This window comes from Salvelinus namaycush, chromosome 3 (genome assembly GCF_016432855.1).
Source record: "Salvelinus namaycush isolate Seneca chromosome 3, SaNama_1.0, whole genome shotgun sequence".
In the NCBI taxonomy this organism is placed as follows: Eukaryota; Metazoa; Chordata; class Actinopteri; order Salmoniformes; family Salmonidae; genus Salvelinus; species Salvelinus namaycush.
This window is the reverse complement of record NC_052309.1, coordinates 55,143,994-55,162,494: the sequence shown is the minus strand read 5'-3', so window position 1 is coordinate 55,162,494 and position 18,501 is coordinate 55,143,994. Positions and strand designations below refer to the sequence as shown.

Here is an 18,501-nt window from a genome sequence, read left to right as displayed (position 1 = left end):
CCGGAGTGCCTCTGATCTAGGTCCAGCAGTGGACGTCGTCATTGGTTTGGGTTGCCCTCCTGTTTCACGGCCTCAGCTGGTTCCGTCCGGGCCCCCTTCAGCCCCTCACCTCTCTCTGTGCTTTTCTTCCCCCTCCTCGTGTCCACTCTCTCCGCCCGGGCCCCTTTCAGCAGGTCCTGGGTGTTCTGGTGGGTTTCTACCACGGTCAGCAATTCCTCCAGGCTCTAGGGGTTCTGCATGCTTCCTCATCTCGCATGGGAGGGCCCGAATGTACTGATCCAGGATGACCTTATTGATTATCGGGAGGGACGGTACGTCAGTCAGTAGCCAGCCCTTGGTCAGGCGCATCAGGTCGTTCATCTGAGCGCAGGGGGAGATGGTGGACCAGTTGGGCACAGCGTGCGAGGCTGTATCCATAACAGCTCAGGAGCTCACGTTTGAGTCCCTCATAATTCGCTGCCTGGTCGGCGTTCAAGTCGAAGTGGGACTTCTGGGCCTTCCCAGAGAGATAGGGTGCCAAAAGGCTGGCCCACTTGGGCTTGGGCCATCCTTCCCTCTGCGCAGTCCTCTCGAAGGTGCACAAATACATCGCCACGTCATCTTCCTCCATTAACTTGACCAGGAACTGATTCGGGCTAGACTCCTGAGCCATCCCACCCTTCAACTGGGCTACTTCCGCTACCAGTCTGAGGTGTTGTTAGCGCTGCTCGTCTAGCGCTTGCTCCTGGAGAGCCTGTTGCTTCTGCTGGCTGAGGATAAACTGAGCCACTAGTTCCTCCATGGTAATCTCCGTACTCTCGAACCTATGGCACCCAAAGTTACTGAGGTGCCCTTATTCTCCACCATATGTGGTAAACCGTGGGGTGTTGGGTTGAGCGTGCATTGAGACAGGGACAGATTAACATAGAAACAGGGATGTTGTAGTCAGAAAACACGACTTTACTAGGCAACAAAATAAACATAACAAAATAACTTAGGTTTGGCTCGGTCCTTCTTCTCAGATTCTGTCTCTCTGTCTTCCCTTACAGTGTGCCACAGTGCTCAATTTATGTGGCCTGCACGGCTGGTTGGCACTCTCCCCTAATTACCTCTACTTGGCCCATCAGAGTCGGGGTACCCAGCCCGTGTACTCCCAGCAGAAGGAGACAACGTTGCGGCACGTACCTCCCCTCTATCACCAACCCTTGGGATAGACCTCCCAGGATACCACAATTCTCTATAAAATCAAGGAGATCCTTAGAGTCACTAAAACTGTTATCTAAGGACTAAAGATTCTCATAAAACTTAGTGCTAAAGTCTGATAACAACTCTCTATCCTTAGAGGTTACCCCATTAATCTTAAATTTTCAAAGTGTGTTGATTTCCCCTCTCCTCTTTTCCAAATTAAAAAAGTATCTACTGTTCTTTTCGCCTTTTTCAAGCCATTGTTTTCTGGATTTTATGAAGGCTCCTCTAGCTTTCTCATTAAGATCAAGATGCTCAATCTCTGTGATGTCAGCAATTTTCTTAGAGAGCACAACTACCTCACATCTCCTTCTTAAAGCAAGCCGTTTCCCATAAGTAATACAGGCTGAAAGGATTTTACATTTCAGCAGTTCCCAATATTTCCCATATTCTGCTTAGAGGTAGCTAAATTCCAGTAAACAGAAATTAGATTCTTCTTAATAGGGGGGCGCTGTTTTCACTTTGGAAAAAATCGTGCCCAAATTAAACGGCCTCGTACTCTGTTCAATATGCATATTATTATTACTATTGGATAGAAAACACTCTGAAGTTTCTAAAACTGTTTGAATTATATCTGTGAGTAAAACAGAACTCATGTGGCAGCAAACTTCCATACAGGAAGTGAAAATTCTGAAAATGAGGCTCTGTGTCAGGGCCTGCCTATTCAACTGGCTTTTATTTATGGATCTGTATGCACTTCATATGCCTTCCACTAGATGTCAACAGGCAGTAGAAGGTTGAATGGGGTGTCTAGCTTGATGTGAGGCCGAATAAGAGCTTTTAGAGTGACAGGTCCGCTCTTTTCTCAGTTTTCAACTACGCGCCAGGAAACCTCACATTGTCTTCTGAAAAGCGTTCGGTATACACGACGAATTGCTCCGGCTCTGATTTTATTGGATACATATGAGAAGAACATCATAAAGTAGGATTTTCAACCGAGTTTGACCAGTTTATTCGACGTTTATTGGGAATTTTGGAATTTTTCGTTCCAGGCGCCAAGAGTTGATGGGCATGTTCGCGCCACAATGTTAGCCAAAGTTGCTAATTCGACAGAAGAAATGGACATTCTAAAACCAAACAACGATTTATTCTGTAACTAGGACTCCTTGCACAACATTCTGATGGAAGATCAACAAAGGTAAGAGAATATTTATGATGTTATTTCGTATTTTTGTGGTAAATGTTGGCTCCAACAAGGCGGAGAATATGTGAGCGCTGTCTCACAATACTGCATGCTGTATGTTGTACTAAAGTTATTTTTAAAAATCTAACACAGCGGTTGCATTAAGAACCAGTGTATCTTTCATTTGCAATACAACAAGTATTTTTATGTAAAGTTTATGATGAGTTCTTTGGTTAGATTAGGTGACTGTCCAAAATATCTCCGGACATTTTGGCGTATTGTGGCTACGTATTCACAATGTAAAACCAGGATTTGTACCTCTAAATATGCACATTTTCGACCAAAACATAAATGTATTGTATAACATGATGTTATAAGACTGTCATCTGATGAAGTTGTCCAAAGGTTAGTGATTAATTTTATCTCTATTTCTGGGTTTTGTGAAAGCTATTTTTGGCGGTGAATAAATGGCGTTGTGTGTTTGGCTATTGTGGTGAGCTAATAGAAATACATATTGTGTTTTCGCTGTAAAACATTTTAAAAATCGGAAATGATGGCTGGATTCACAAGATGTTTATCTTTCATTTGCTGTATTGGACTTGTGATTTCATGAAATTATATTATATTATATCCCTGTCCCGTTAGGCTAGGCTATGCTAGTCAACTTTTTTGATGAGGAGGATCCCGGATCCGGGAGGGAGACTCGTTAGAGGTTAATCACATTTTTTAAATCATCATGCAATAACAATGAGTTATTTAATTTCCAATAACCACCAGAGTATTTATTATCATCATTACTGCACATTCTTACAGTCAGCCATATGACTTTATGATCCGTCAGGACTGCAGGCACTATTTTTACCTCTAGTGTGGGCTCAAAAAATGGGAAACGAACCAAAGTTGTGTTGGAGAACAAAATGAAGAGCTCAGCTGGAGTCCCCATTTATCTTGTAGGAGTGCATTTTTTTGAGGATGAGCAACTGGATGAAATACCAAACTTGAGAAACCTGTTTCAGATATCCAAACTGGTGGAAGAGGTGGTGGGGTAAAGTAAAGGCTGTGAGGATCACGAGAAGTGGGCTTCTGTCCGAGGAACAGAAGGAACGTGTGGCGAGTCTCACCCATTTCGATAAATATGCCATGTTGTGCGTTGCTCTTCAGAGCAGGGCACCTGTAAAAGGGGTAATATCTGGCGTCTTGTGGGACGTCAATGTTGAACAAATTAAGAATATCCTTGGAGTGGTTTATGTACGTCGGATTAATTGTGTGGTGATTGGAGTAAAAGTAAAGAGTCTGTCTGTTCTACTGTTTTTGATATGGAATCCCTCCCTGCCTGGGTGAAGTTAGTGTATGTGAATCATCATGTCCGAGCGTTCGTCCCAAGATAGATGCAGTGTAATCTTAGTATGGCTTTTGGACATGTGTCAAGTGTCTGTAATACAGAGAAGCTAAGATGTGGAAGTTGTACAAAAAGAAGATCATGTTGAAAAGGAAGATCATGTTGAAGTGTTGCAATTGTGGTGGGAACCAAGAAGCTACATCTTTGAAATGTCCGAAGAGGGCGAAAGAGAATGAGGTTGCCTGAGTCAGGGCAGTCCAGAGAATTTCATATGTAGAGGCTGGCAAAAGGGTTAAGGGAACGAATGGTCCTCCTGAAGACTCCACGGTGTTGGATAGGCTGCAGAGTTGGCCTCTCACCAGCAGGATCCAGATATGTGTAATCATTCAATCCATCTTTCTCTTGTCCCTACACAGACTATTGACCAGTTTGAATATGATGGCTGTGACAACTGTGAGTCGTACCTTCAGATGAAGGGGAATCGAGAGATGGTATATGAGTGTACAAGTTCCTCGTTTGATGGGTAAGCTCTCTACTTGTAATTGATTACTTTTCGGAGATGGACAGTTCTGGACAGTGAGTGTGTGTTAAACTGTTTTGTCTCTGTTTACAGGGTGATAGCCCAGATGAGTCCAGAGGACAGCTGGGTGGCCAAGTGGCAGAGAATCAGTACGTTTGTTGTCACGGTTATTCCTGTTGGACTATGACTTTCTTTCAAACGTCACCTTGAAGTTTCATTTCATTCTGTTGTAGTGCTATTATGTTAGTTTTCACTTTTTCTTGTTCAGGTAACTTCAAGCCAGGTGTCTATGCTGTGACGGTGACAGGGCGGTTACCTCCAGGAATGTCACGTTCAAAGGCAGTTAATTGTATATTCTCAATACTCGACCAGGGCTCTAAAGTGCAACCATTTTGGTTGCATATGCTCCTAGATACACTACATAACCAAATGTATGTGGACACCTACTCATCAAACATTCCAAAATCATGGACATTAATATGGAGTTGGTTCCCCCCTTTGCTGCTATAACAGCCTCCACTCTTCTGGGAAGGCTTTCCACTAGATGTTGAAACGTTGCTGTGGTGACTTGCTTCCATTCAGCCACAAGAGCATTAGTGAGGTTGGGCGATTAGGCCTGGCTCGCAGTCAGCGTTCCAATTCATCCCAAAGATTTTCAATGGGGTTGAGGTCAGGGCACTGGCCATGCTTGTAAAGTTCTTCAACACCAATCTCCACAAACTATTTCTGTATGGAGCTTGCTTTGGGCCTTCCCTGAAATGTTGCCAGAACAGAATAGTCTAAATTGTCATTGCATGCTATAGCGTTAAGATTTCCATTCACTGGAACTAAGACCGAACCATGAAAAACAGCCCCAGACCATTATGCCTCCACCACCAAACTTTACAGTTGGCGGATGCCAGGAGGACACTACCTGCCCCATGGAGAAAGTAGAGTCCTCCTGGCAACCCATATTTGTCTGTTGGACTGCCAGATGGTGAAGCATGATTCATCACTCGAGAGCGCATTTCAACTGCTCGAGAGTCCAATGGCAGCGAGATTTACACAGCTCCAGCCGACGCTTGGCATTGCGCATGGTGATCTTAGGCTTGTGTGCGGCTGCTCATTTCATGAAGCTCTCATCGAACAGTTCTTGTTCTGACGTTGCTTCCAGAGGCAGTTTGGAACTAAGTAGTGAGTGTTGCAACCGAGGGCAGATGATTTTTATGTGCTTCAGCACTCGGCGGCCCTGTTCTGTGAGCTTGTGTCGCCTACCACTTTGCGGCTGAGCTGTTGTTGCTCCTAGACGTTTCCACTCCACAATAACAGCACTTATAGTTGACCGGGGTAGCTCTAGCAGGGCTGACATTTTACAAACTGACTTGTTGGAAAGGTGGCATCCTATGACAGTGCTACGTTGAAGGTCGCTGAGAGCTTCAGTAAGGCTATTCTACTGCCAACGTTTCTATAGAGATTGCATGGCTGTGTGCTTGATTTTATACACCTGTCAGCAACGGGTGTGGCTGAAATAGCCAAATCCACTAATTTGAAGGGGTGTCCACATACTTTTGTATATATAGTGTATTTTGTTGTGCGACCTGACATTTTAAGTTGGGAGCACCAGTGCAACCAGGAAAAAATCACCCAGATAATAATTGTGGAAATGATGGGCTTCACTGTGCAGTTGTTTCCCAGTGCCCTAGAGAAAAAAGCAAGCGCAGATTTGTTCAATCCAAAGCTTAGCTACATGTAAAGAATATTAAAGAATGCATCAGTGATTTGTATTTCTTGCAACTTTCTGAAGACGTAAAGGCATGGGAATGCATCAGTCATCCACTTTGTTTTGTCAATTAGCGATGCCAAAACATTTATTTCCCATAAAACTGTCCAAATTAAATGTTAACTGCAAAGTAGGCTTACCTGGCAGAATAGTATCATATCATGATTTTTATCAATCAGGTGGTCTTTTGTTTAGCAAACTCTGCTATTGTGCATGCAGTATCCAGACAAATTTAATTAAAGGGCAACTTGTTTTTCTTCCCCAGATCTCAAAAGGAATTCCTGATGTGGTTTAAGCATTTTTGTTGACTTAGAACATCCAATTTAGTAGTTTTTCTATTAAAAGTGTGATTTTTAAAGAGAAAACCTGAAAAAATGTGGTGGAACCCGAAACCTGAAAAAACAACCAAGAACTTTATTATGGCTGGTAAGGATTCTAAGTGTTTGGTAGATTTTACTCACCTGCCACAGTGACTGGTGGACCAAAAACGTAGTTTTTAGGCCCTGTTCATAAACCATGTCACGGGTCATTCCAAAACCACATGCAGGCATTTGTTACCTCTTTGTTCAGTCATGCTAGCTTGCTAAAGTAACTGCCGCTATAGCTCAGGCTGAGATATGGGTGAATCTATATTGGTGCCCAGGCTTGATTTTAGGTGGAAGAGCCTCATCAACCTTCTTCTATTGATTTTCATTTCCATACATATAAAGGATGAGGCTATTGAGTGGCAATGCAGACTTAAGAGTCTACATTGGAAAGTTGAAATCCCCTGCATGTTAGCTAGTGGGACAACCCCCTTTTGGATCTTTACATGTTTAATTTTGGGGTTTAGTATAGTTCGAGTTCAGGGTTCATATCGTTTGTTTATGCTCGGTGAGATAGAAGAGAGTTCAACACATGGAAAAAGGTACCACCCCACTTTTACAGTAGGATTCAGTCTGGATATTGAATGGTCAAGGTGCAATGGCAGGTAACAGACATTAGAGGGAGCCATAACCCCATTAAAAGGAAGAAGGTATTGTCTTTTTTGAAAAAAGAAAATATTGATATTGCCCTGTTGCAAGAAACTCATTTGGATGATAAAGGAGCATCTGAAATTACAACAGGGGGGGTTTGGTCAAGTGTTTTTCTCATCATTTACATCCAGAAGTAGAGGTGTAGCAATTCTTGTGAAAAAGAACTTACCACTTAAGGTCTTGAATTGTGTGAAAGATAAATTTGGTAGCTTTGTTATAATTAATGGTACTTTACAAGGGCAGAACATCTCCATAATGAATATTTACTTCCCCCCTGCCCACCCCCCTGATTTCCTCACTAAGGTATTTCTAGACTTTTCAGAATTAAACTCAGACACTGCAGTGGTTGGAGGAGATTTTAATTGTTTGTTGAACCCCCTTATTGATAAGTTTCCCAGCGGTATAGCTTCACTCTCTCCTCGAGCTAAGTCACTTAAAGCTATTTGTGATGATCTGGGGTATGCTGATGTTTGGAGAACCTTTCATCCCTCCAACAGAGAGTTCACTTTTTTCTCTGCACCTCATGGATGTCAGACTAGAATAGATTACTTTTTTATGCCCAGGACGTCTTTGCAGTCTGTTTTATCCGCTAGGATAGGAAGCATAGTCATATCTGATCATGCAGAGGTGATCCTGGACATAAAACTCAACGGGGCATTCAATCTGTCAAGACATTGGAGGTTGAATACAACCATCCTTAAAGACCATACATTCACATCATATTTTATTACAGAGTTTAAAGCATTTTTCTCTATTAACGCTCAATCAACAGATAACCCCTCACTCCTTTGGGAAACCTGTAAAGCGTACGCCTGGGGTCTGAATTAGGAACTAAAGAGAAGGACTATATTAAAACTCCCACTCCTGCCCTATTAAAGGAAATATCAGTTCTTAGATCAACGTTGGACTCTCTCCTAACACAGGACGCTGAAAAGAAAATTAGATTAGTCAGGCAAAAGCTATATGAACATGGCGATAAGCCAGGAAAGCTAAAAAGAGAGCTGACTCACAGTCAATTGCTACTATTACTGATTCTGATGGCAATCATTTATATGAAAATAAATTGATAAATGACTCATTTAAGAAATGTTATGCAAATCTTTATGCCTCAGAACTGCCAAATGATGCACCCAAATTAATGGAGAACTTATTTTCTAAGATTGAGCTCCCTACTATCTCCGAAGAACAGAGGTCTCTCCTTAATGCCCCTATTACCGAGGAAGAGATCATGTTCGCAATTAAGAATCTGCAAAATGGTAAGGCCCCAGGACCAGACGGGTTTTGTAGTGAGTTCTATAAAGAGTTCCATGGCCTGATCCTTGAGCCATTGCGTGATATGTTTAACCACTCATTTTCAAATGACCAGCTCCCTCAAACGCTGAGAGAAGCCAACATATCACTTATTCTCAAAAAGGGAAAATGTCCAGAGTCTTGTTCCTCGTACAGACCAATTTCCCTTCTGAATGTGGATAGAAAATTGCCTTCTAAAATTCTAGCCACAAGATTAGAGGACTCACTGCCACTAATTGTGAAAGGAGACCAAACTGGCTTCATTAGTCATGCAACAATGTCAGGCGGCTTCTTAATGTAATTCAAGCCTACCAACAAAGTGCTAGGGATGGTCTTGTGCTCTCCCTAGATGCTGAGAAAGCATTTGATCGTGTGGAGTGGTCTTACCTATTCTTTGCTCTAAATAAATTTGGTCTAGGGGACAACTTTATAAAATGGGTGAAAGTTTTATATGATGATCCTCAGGCTGCTGTCCTTACTAATGGGCTAAGGTCAAATAGCTTCTCTATATACAGAGGTACCAGACAGGGCTGTCCTTTGTCCCCTCTCCTATTTGCACTCGTTATGGAACCACTGGCCGAGGCCATCAGGGTAACGCCTGCTATACGGGGGCTGCTCATTGGTGATGTTCACCATAAAATAAGCTTGTATGCTGATGATGTCCTGATATTCATCTCTAGTCCCGAGACTTCAACTACATCTCTTATTAATATTATTGAATTATTCAGCGAATTCTCAGGCTACAAGATTAACTTAACTAAATCAGAGGCTATGCCACTTGGTAACCTTCACTCTGTACCTAATACTTCTCCCCCCTTCCCTTTTAAATAGTCTCCCTCAGGTTTTACGTATCTGGGTATATTTGTAACTCCTAAATTCCAGCAAATGTACAAAGCCAATTTTGTTCCCTTGTTTGATACAATAAGACAGGATCTGGAGCGCTGGAACTCTCTCCCGATTTCTTGGTTGGGTAGAATAGAATCCCTCTTGAAAATGAACATTTTACCTAGACTACTTTACCCAATCCAAATGATCCCAGTATTACTCTCCAATAAGGTAATAAAGGATATAAATGGATGGCTAAGTTCCTTTATATGGAGTAAACGCAAGCCAAGACTTAAGATGGCAATATTGCAGCTGCCAAGTTCTATGGGGGGCTTGGATCTGCCCAATATCAGGTTCTATCAGTGGTGTGCCCACCTATGTTATATTTCTGATTGGATCACAAACGATGACTCCTCTATTTGGTTAGACATTGAGACTTCTCTTTCAAAATACCCCTTACAGGATCTTTATTTTTCAGAAGTTTCAAGTCTATAGAAGATCACTGCAATAATCCTATTACACTTAACACACTCGAAGTATGGAGGTCAGTTCAGCGCTTCCTGGGAAGGTCCAAACTAACCTCTGCTCTTACCCCAATTCTTAACAACCCAGATTTTGGTCCAGGATTGCTGGATGCTGGCTTTAACTTTTGGCTTAATAAGGGCATACGCAGACTAAATGACTTATTTGCTGATAAGATTTTATTGTCATTTGAGCAGATGGTGGAGAAATATTGACTCCCAAAGCAGGACTTTTTCCGCTTCCTACAAGTAAGACATTATATTGTGAAGAGCACCACCTTAATTGGTAACCCTGATATGTCTGTCATTGAAAGAATGCTTTATTTTCCACAAAGGAAAATGTCTGTAAGTCTGTTTTATGATGCTTTAAGGTCCTTTTCTGCTGTCGACACACAGAGGGTGAAACAAGTGTGGGAGAAAGAATTGTCTTTTACTATTGACGAAGAGATGTGGGAGGACATTTGGAGATATGCAAAAACAATATCTATATGTAATCGTACTAGAGCAATCCAATTAAGAATAATACACAGATTGCATATATCCCCAAATCGCAGACATGCTTTTAGCCCCTCTTCCTCTTCTCCTCAGTGTCTTAAATGCAAAACTGATACAGGCACCCTAACACATTGTTTATGGTCATGTACCAAAATACAAAGATACTGGTCTGGTGTTCTGCAAGAAATTGAAAAGATCCTAGGGGTTGATCTAGAATTGGATCCAGTTTCTTTACTGTTGGGTCTCCCTAGTAGGCATGTTACTTCTGTGGGTAAGAGGAGGCTTTACAACATCCTTACCTTTGCAGCGAGGAAAAACATCCTTTTAAAGTGAATTAGTGATAAGGTTCCTTCTATTAAAGATTGGCATAAGATACTATTTGAATGGGTGCCTCTGGAATATCTGACATGTACATTGCATTCTAAAACAGATCAGTTCTACAAAGTATGGGAACCCTATCTAAATTACCTAGAACCTGAGGTATCAGCTATTATGCTGCAAGGATTCTCTTAGAGTGGTGGTGATCTATGTATTTCAGAATTACACTGTACGTTCCATGTGTGGAACCTAACTTCTTAGTTTAAACTGAGCTTTTTTGTTTAATTTCTGTTTGTAAGTTTGTTTAAAATGTATGTATTGAGAGACGCAATGATGGGGATGGGGTGAGAGAAGCGGGGAGAGGAAAATGGTGTGCGTGGGTGTGTATGTATGTATGTATGTATGTATGTATGTATGTATATATATATATATATATAGGCGCAGGTATGTGTAAGTGAGTGCTATTTTTTTTTGGCGAAATTGTGAAATTCCAATAAAAACACTGTTTAAAAAAATAAATAATAATGTCTACATATCTTGCATTACCCATCTCATATGTATATACTGTATCCTATACTATTCTACTGTATCTTATTTTGATGCCGCTCTGATATTGCTTGTCCATATATTTTTATATTCTTAATTCCATTCCTTTACTAGATTTATGTGTACTGGGTATATGTTTGTTAGATATTACTTGTTAGATATTACTGCGCTGTCGGAGCTAAAAGCACAAGCATTTCGCTACACCCGCAATAACATCTGCTAAACATGTCTATGTGACCAATAAAATTTGATTTGATATGCACTATACACACACCCATACACATGGGTTATGTATTGTAGATATGTGGTAGTGGTGGAGTAGGGGCCTGAGGGCACACAGTGTGTTGTGAAATCTGTGAATGTATTGTAATGTTTTTAAAATTGTATAACTGCCTTAATTTAGCTGGACCCCAGGAAGAGTAGCTGCTGCCTTGCCAGCAGCTAATGGGGATCCATAATAAATACAAATACAAATACATTCATAGTACTGCAGTAGATATACCAAGAGCCTTATGAAACCATTTTAAAGATGGAATAGCAATACAAAATGAACAAGGGCTAGTTTATGCTGGCTAAGGTGTTTGAGTGTAATCATGTTGGCCATATTGGATTCAGAATCAAATTGATTCACACCAACAGTCCTTATAGGCATGAGTGTTGTACACAACAATGCTTCTCATTTACAAAATTCAGTTTTTATGGCAGCCGTATTTGATTTTGTACGCCATACTGGATTTGAGACAGAAATATAAAGATCTGTGAATGCCCCTTTGATTTAATTGTACGACTAAGCAGAGCTGCCAACTCTTATGTATTGGCCATGAGAAACACGTATTTGACCCTCTTCTCACGGCACACCTCATATCTAACGCAATGAAAAGTACTAGGGTACTCTGGATAAGAGCGTCTGCTAAATGACTTAAATGTAATGTAAATGTACTACATTTATTTGGCTAATTAGTCCATTGTATAGTCAGCGTGTTAACTTTCCAACTGTGCTCCAAATCGTTTTGAAATCGTAGCATCTGCGCCTACAATTTAACATCACGAGCGGAACCTCTATAATTGTCCTGTCTTGCTTTTTATACACTCAGTGGAGGTTCTCTCTCTCCATTCACCGCTGCAATCTTGTGTGGCGTATCTTTAAAACATGCACCCAATCCCCTTGATCCCTTACATAACTAGACCAATCATATGCTTCAATGTGGTTCACAGTGTTAGAACCTCCCCTGAGTGTATAAAATTGTAAAAAGAGTAGCACGGTAGCGCTGTTTTATGAACAATGTTGTCAAGGAAATTTGGTGTGGTACACCGTGGGGTGTTGGGTTGAGCGTGCTGAGATCGACACAGAGACAGGGGGGTTTTAGTCCGCAAAAACAACTGTATTAATTAAGACAGAAAATAAACATAACAAAGAAAATCACTTAGGTTTGGCTTGGTCCTTCTTCTCTACTGTGGCTTGGTGTCGGTCTCTCCCCGTTCTCTCTCGCGGTGTGCCAACGTGCTCCATTTATTTGGTCTCCACGGCTGGTTGGCACTTTCCCCTAATTACCTCCACTTAGAGCGGTCCGTGTCGGGGTGCCCAGCTCCCGTATTCCCAGTAGAGGGAGCCAACGTCGCCTCCTGGGATAACACATAGGTTGCTGTTACTCCCATCCCTATTGCAGAACGCAGCCTTTTGACAGCATGTACTAAAGTCATTGTAATCCACACTTGCATTAGTCCCCTCGTTTGAGGATTGACATTTAGGCTGTGACAACGAAAAGGCAGCAGACAGACCTACAGTATGTTTTATCAGGGAACTTTGGTAGAGTACACTGATTTGTAACTATGAAAATAATTTTGTCAAACAGATTGTGAATCCACAAGTTTAAGTTTGCTTCTAGAGGGGGGATAATAAATAGAACAGTTTTTTTGTCAGGGTGTAGGGGCAGATTTATGTAATCTTGTCTTCAGGAGATTTTATTATCTATTTACTTTATTTACCTGATCAATGGAACAATTCTCATTCTTCACAATAGGCTAAAATATAAGGTAATTAGTGTACTTGTCAGCAAGACATTACCATTATTCCTCACGCTTATTTTATTATTCCACTTCTTTCCAATTTTGCCAGTAATCACATATTTAAAAATATGATATGCCTATGAGGCTATGTATTTCTTTTGCAGCCATTCGTGGACAGTTTTTAATAAGTCATACAAATAAGCATTGGATATTACATGCTCCAGGCCTGAAATATAATGTTTGACAATTTTCATCTCCACAAAGTAACAAAGTCGTCCAATTTTGGGTGTTCATTTAATGTTCAAAGCATCCTGAATACTTATACTTTTTTAATTGTCCACCTTAGTCAAAACCCTAAGCCATGTCAAAATACATAGAATTGCAATAAATGAGCTTTAAAATAGTTCAATTTCCCCCATCTAGGGGTTGTGCCAGGGGGCAATGAAACTCAGATAGCAAATCTCAGTCCAAGCTTTTTTCTAAAGTTGGCAGCCTTGAGACTAGGGGCTAAATATACAAAATCCTTTAAGGAACCTTGAGCCCCAAAAAGGTCATTAGACGTCTGAGCTCACTTGTTTTCCTTAGAGCCAATTACATTAGCCACAACATCAAATGTGCATCTCTATGTATTTTTGTCAGGCAGGAACATACAGCACTGAATGAAAACAAATTTGACTTGGAAAGTTGTCTATTGAACAGCTGCCAAAAAGTTAAGTTTACATTCATCATAAATATTCATAGTTGATATTTCTGCCTATTGCATCTGTGTGTTTACAAGTCTATATTTCCAAAATGCTTTAATATGTCCTAATGTTGTTTGCTAACTTGCAATATTGGGTTACATGAGTTTATGTGCCCCAACCCCCCTCCAGCCAGGCATTATTCTGCCCTGTTTAAGTTAAGGGGGTGTGTCACAATATCTATCAATATAACCACTTTTGCAGTAAAATATTATCAATTTCATATATGGGAGACCTTAGAGATATGTGTTTTGTCATACCTCAGGTAGAGGTATCTCAAAGATCTTTGGGCCTTTATCTGCTTGGAAGTGCAAGGAGGCAATTTCATAAAGGGGGGAAAAAGGTAGTGGTTGAGGTGGAGTGTAGCAGATGCATTTTTTGCCAGAAGAACCACATACCCTCCGTCAGACCACTGTGTCACGTTTGATTGAACACCCGCACCCCTTGCCCTCCTCTACACATGACAAACGCCTCCAATGACATCCGACACCATGGTCGTATGCTTGGGTACATACCTTCCTAGCATATATCCACCCACGGGTGCCTTTTGTGTCTTATGAACAATGAAAATAACTGCTTCCGTCAAGTTTATAGTTGAGACTGTTAGACAACAAATTTTGCCCAATGTAGGCTATGATCAATTTGATACAAGGTGTGGGGGGGGGGTTTACAGAGTGTGCAAGATTTCTGAATTTCATCATCATGTATGATCTTCTTTTGGTGGCTCTGTAAATGCTTAACCCACGGTCAAGCAGAATAGTTTTCTTACCATAGAAATAGAATCTAGATATTTCTATAGTTCTTACACACACCACCACAACCCCACAGACCCACTCTGTGGTGACGAGACTCTCTTCATTCCCACGCTGCGAAAGAAGACAGGGTAAAAATGAGACCCGTAAGAACACAGCATAATATCCTATTTTTGAGAATGTCAATGTTAGAGGTACAGTATCTGCAATAAAAATGACATCTGCAGTTGTTTTTGGAACAATATGAAGTGTAAAAAAGTACTTGGACAACAAATCTTTACCATATATTCAACTTGAAAGATAGTGAAAAATAGGTTAACGATGTATATATCAGCTCCTACATCTTTCTACTCAATAGACCACAGATTCCCTTTGCTAGCTGAATCTATGAGAGCTGTCTCAAATTTGTGGCCTGCTGAAAATGCAAAAGTATCTCAGACACTTCATTGAGAAGTGGGGAGTATATGCTTTTTGCAGATGAGGCCTCTATTTAACATGAGATATTCTGTTATGACATGTTTCCATTCATATGCTCCATTTAGCACTACTGAGTGTTTACCTCAGTTTAAACTGATGAAAATGTTATCATCTCATATATCAATATACGTTTCCTATCTTGAAATGTTACTCCATATGGATATAATATGAAGCAGTGATACTAGATTTTGTGTTTCATTCTCTTCCCAAACAATATTGATATTCTTGGGGTATCTTTAAGTTCTTCATGGGGTGTCATGTGTTGGTTTGGTTGTCACATGGCCTCATTCCACTCATCATGCAATCAGGTTACCACTGGTAGCTACTATTTGACTTGGCCTACCTGACAAAATCCCCTTTTTATTTGAAGAAAACAATATTTGAAGTAAATTCAGACGACTTGAAAAAGCAGCAGTTACGGAACACATAATTACAAAGTTCCCAGAACAACAATCAGTGATTAGGGACGGTTGCTAGTAAAATTAAAGAGATGTGTATGATCAATCCTGAGTGTTCGTCAGCCCGCCTTATGGTTTCACTTCAGCTTCCTCTGTGGTGAGGGAAGGGGGTAGGCAGCTGAGGCCTCTGATAGCTTCTAGGTGAGTAGGACTATACTGTACACTAAATGTATCACTATGGAGCCAATTACTTCACAGCCCTATCCCAGCTAACAATTTTAGGGAGAGAGAACGTTTTTGTAATGTTACCCATAAAGTTTCCTTACTGTTTGATTTTCCAGTTTTTCATTAGTTAGGGGAACATTCTATGTAATTTAACATAAACCTTCAGAGAACCTTTTTAGCATGTTTTTGTGCCTAAGTTAGGATAACTTTCCCTAAATATCAAATAGATCTTATCTAGAACATGTACACAATGTCCTCATAGTATATAACATTAATGTTCAGTTTTCTGAGGGTTAGGATAATATTCCATCAATGTCCCACCAAACATACACAGGACATGGTTGCCATGTTCTCACAATTTAGATATTAACAGTAAACAGTAAAAATCATGTTTTTCATCAAATGTGATGATATTTGGATGGAACCAGTTCAACGTAAGGGTGCCCTAAGTATAAAAATGGCTGTAGATGGTACATTGATCAAGTTTGATAAAAAAGTTACTGGTCCCCTCCCCCCCTTTTTTTATTTTTATTTAATTAGGCAAGTCAGTTAAGAACAAATTCTTATTTTCAATGACAGCCTAGGAACAGTGGGTTAACTGCCTTGTTCAGGGGCAGAACGACAGATTTTTGCCTTGTCAGCAACCTTTCGGTTACTAGTCCAACGCTCTAACCACTAGGCCACCCTGCCACCCCCCGTGTCAAACACTTGGATTCAGGAGGCAGGCATTACTAAGGATTTACTTCCAGCTTTATGCAACGTCACATAAAGCCGGACATGTAAAACACCAATGGTAGCGTCTTATTATTTTAACTCATTTTAATATGTACCACCTTAAAACCATCATCATATGTGCGCCTATGCCTTGCTTTATCTTTGTTTACAAACGGTAAACTAGCTACCCAGCTAACAATTCTAGGGAGAGAGACCATTTTTGGAATGTTACCTGTAATGTTCCCCTAATTTTGGAGTGTCCAGTTTTCCATTAGTTAGGGGAACATTCTATCTATGTTAGCAAAAACCTTCTGAGAACCTTTTTAGCATGTGTTTGGTGCTAAAGTTAGGATAACATTCCCTTAATTTCAAACAGAAGTTATCTAGAATGTGGTAACAATGTTCTCAGAATATGCAACATTAATGTTCTAGTTGCATTTTATAGGACGTTGCAAGAACATTCACGTGTCCAGTTTTCTGAGGGTTAGTTACATAAACCATGTAGAATTAACTTGTGTCTCTGATTAGGAATCACATCAGCTCTTGTCATTGCATTTCTATCTGTAATATTCCATCATCGTTCCACTAAACATACACAGAACATGGTTGCCATGATTTCAGAATATACAATATTAATGTTCTAGACACCTTCCATGAGAACGTTCCTGTTCATGAAACAATGTAGAACAAATATGTCTCTGATTAGTAATCACATCAGCTCTCGTCATTGCATTTCTATCTGTAACTGTCATGGGTGCTCCCTCTCCTGCCTCTAGGTCTCCAGGCTGCTCGTTATGGCGCACACATGTCACCATCGTTACGAGCACCTGCGCATCAACCAGACTCACCTGGACTCCATCACCTCCCTGATTACCTTCCCTATATATGTCACTCCCTTTGGTTCCTTCCCCAGGCGTTATTGTTTATGTTCCTGTGTCAGTTCTGTGCGTTGGTCGTGTTTCTTATTTTGTATTATGTTGTGTTTATTTATTAAAACACTCACTCCCTGAAATTGCTTCCCGACTCTCAGAGCACATCGTTACAGTAACAGTCCTAATGTATTGCTGAAACATGGCCCAAGTGGTAGCGTTACTTCTGATAGAAACATACCCAGAACATGGTTGTCATATTCTCAGAATATCAGATACAGTGCCTTGCAAAAGTATTCATCCCCCTTGGCGTTTTTCATATTTTGTTGCCTTACAACCTGGAATTTAAATTGATTTTTATTTGGATTTCATGTAATGGACATACACAAAATAGTCAAAATTGGTTTAGTGAAATTAAAATAATTACTTGTTTCAAAAAATTCAAAAGACATTTAAATGGAAAAGTGGTGTGTGCATATGTATTCACCCCCTTTGCTATGAAGGCCCTAAATAAGATCTGGTGCAACCAATTACCTTCAGAAGTCACATCATTAGTTAAATAAAGTCCACCTGTGTGCCATCTGTGTCACATGATCTGTCACATTATCTCTCTCTGAAAGGCCCCAGAGTCTGCAACACCACTGAGCAGGGGCACCACCAAGCACGCGGCACCATGAAGACCAAAGAGCTCTCCAACCAGGTCAGGGACAAAGTTGTGTAGAAGTACAGATCAGGGTTGGGTTATAAAAGAATATTGGAAATTTTGATCCCACAAGACACCATTAAATCCATTATTAAAAAATGGAAAAAATATGTCACCACAACAAACCTGCCAAGAGAGGGCTGCCCACCAAAACTCACGGACCAGGCAAGGAGGGCATTAATCAGAGAGGCAACAAAGAGACCAAAGATAACCCTGAAGGAGATGGAAGTATCTGTCCATAGGACCACTTTAAGCCGTACACTCCACAGAGCTGGGCTTTACAGAAGAGTGTCCAGAAAAAAGCCATTGCTTTAAGAGAAAAATAAGCAAACACGTTTGGTGTTCACCAAAAGGCATGTGGGAGACTCCCCAAACATATGGAAGAAGGTACTCTGGTCAGATGAGACTAAAATTGAGCTTTTTTGGCCATCAATGAAAATGTTATGTCTGGCACAAACCCAACACCTCTCATCATCCCGAGAACACCATCCCCACAGTGAAGCATGGTGGTGGCAACATCATGCTGTGGGGATGTTTTCCATAGGCAGGGACTGGGAAACTGGTCAGAATTGAAGGAATGATGGATGGCGCTAAATACAGGGAAATTCTTGAGGGAAACCTGTTTCAGTCTTCCAGAGAT

At 40.8% G+C, this 18,501-nt stretch overlaps 1 protein-coding gene across 1 annotated transcript; it reads left to right on the top strand.

Moving 5' to 3' along the window:
• The first annotated feature begins 805 nt into the window (after positions 1-805).
• LOC120043922 (transcription elongation factor SPT4-like) lies at positions 806-12,671 on the top strand. The gene is made up of 6 exons (XM_038988523.1): positions 806-826; positions 1,029-1,160; positions 4,103-4,209; positions 4,300-4,355; positions 4,475-4,532; positions 12,644-12,671. Exons 1-6 carry the CDS (start codon positions 806-808, stop codon positions 12,669-12,671), a joined length of 402 nt encoding a protein of 133 aa, XP_038844451.1.
• Positions 12,672-18,501: the final 5,830 nt, after the last annotated feature.

Bases quoted from the DNA above. Each gene is read 5' to 3' on its own strand.
- LOC120043922 (XM_038988523.1), top strand. From the start codon at position 806: ATGGCACCCAAAGTTACTGAG. The intron at 4,356-4,474 runs GTACGTTTGTTG...TTTCTTGTTCAG, and splicing joins GGCCAAGTGGCAGAGAATCA to GTAACTTCAAGCCAGGTGTC. The intron at 4,533-12,643 runs GTCACGTTCAAA...TCCCTATTGCAG, and splicing joins GGGCGGTTACCTCCAGGAAT to AACGCAGCCTTTTGACAGCA.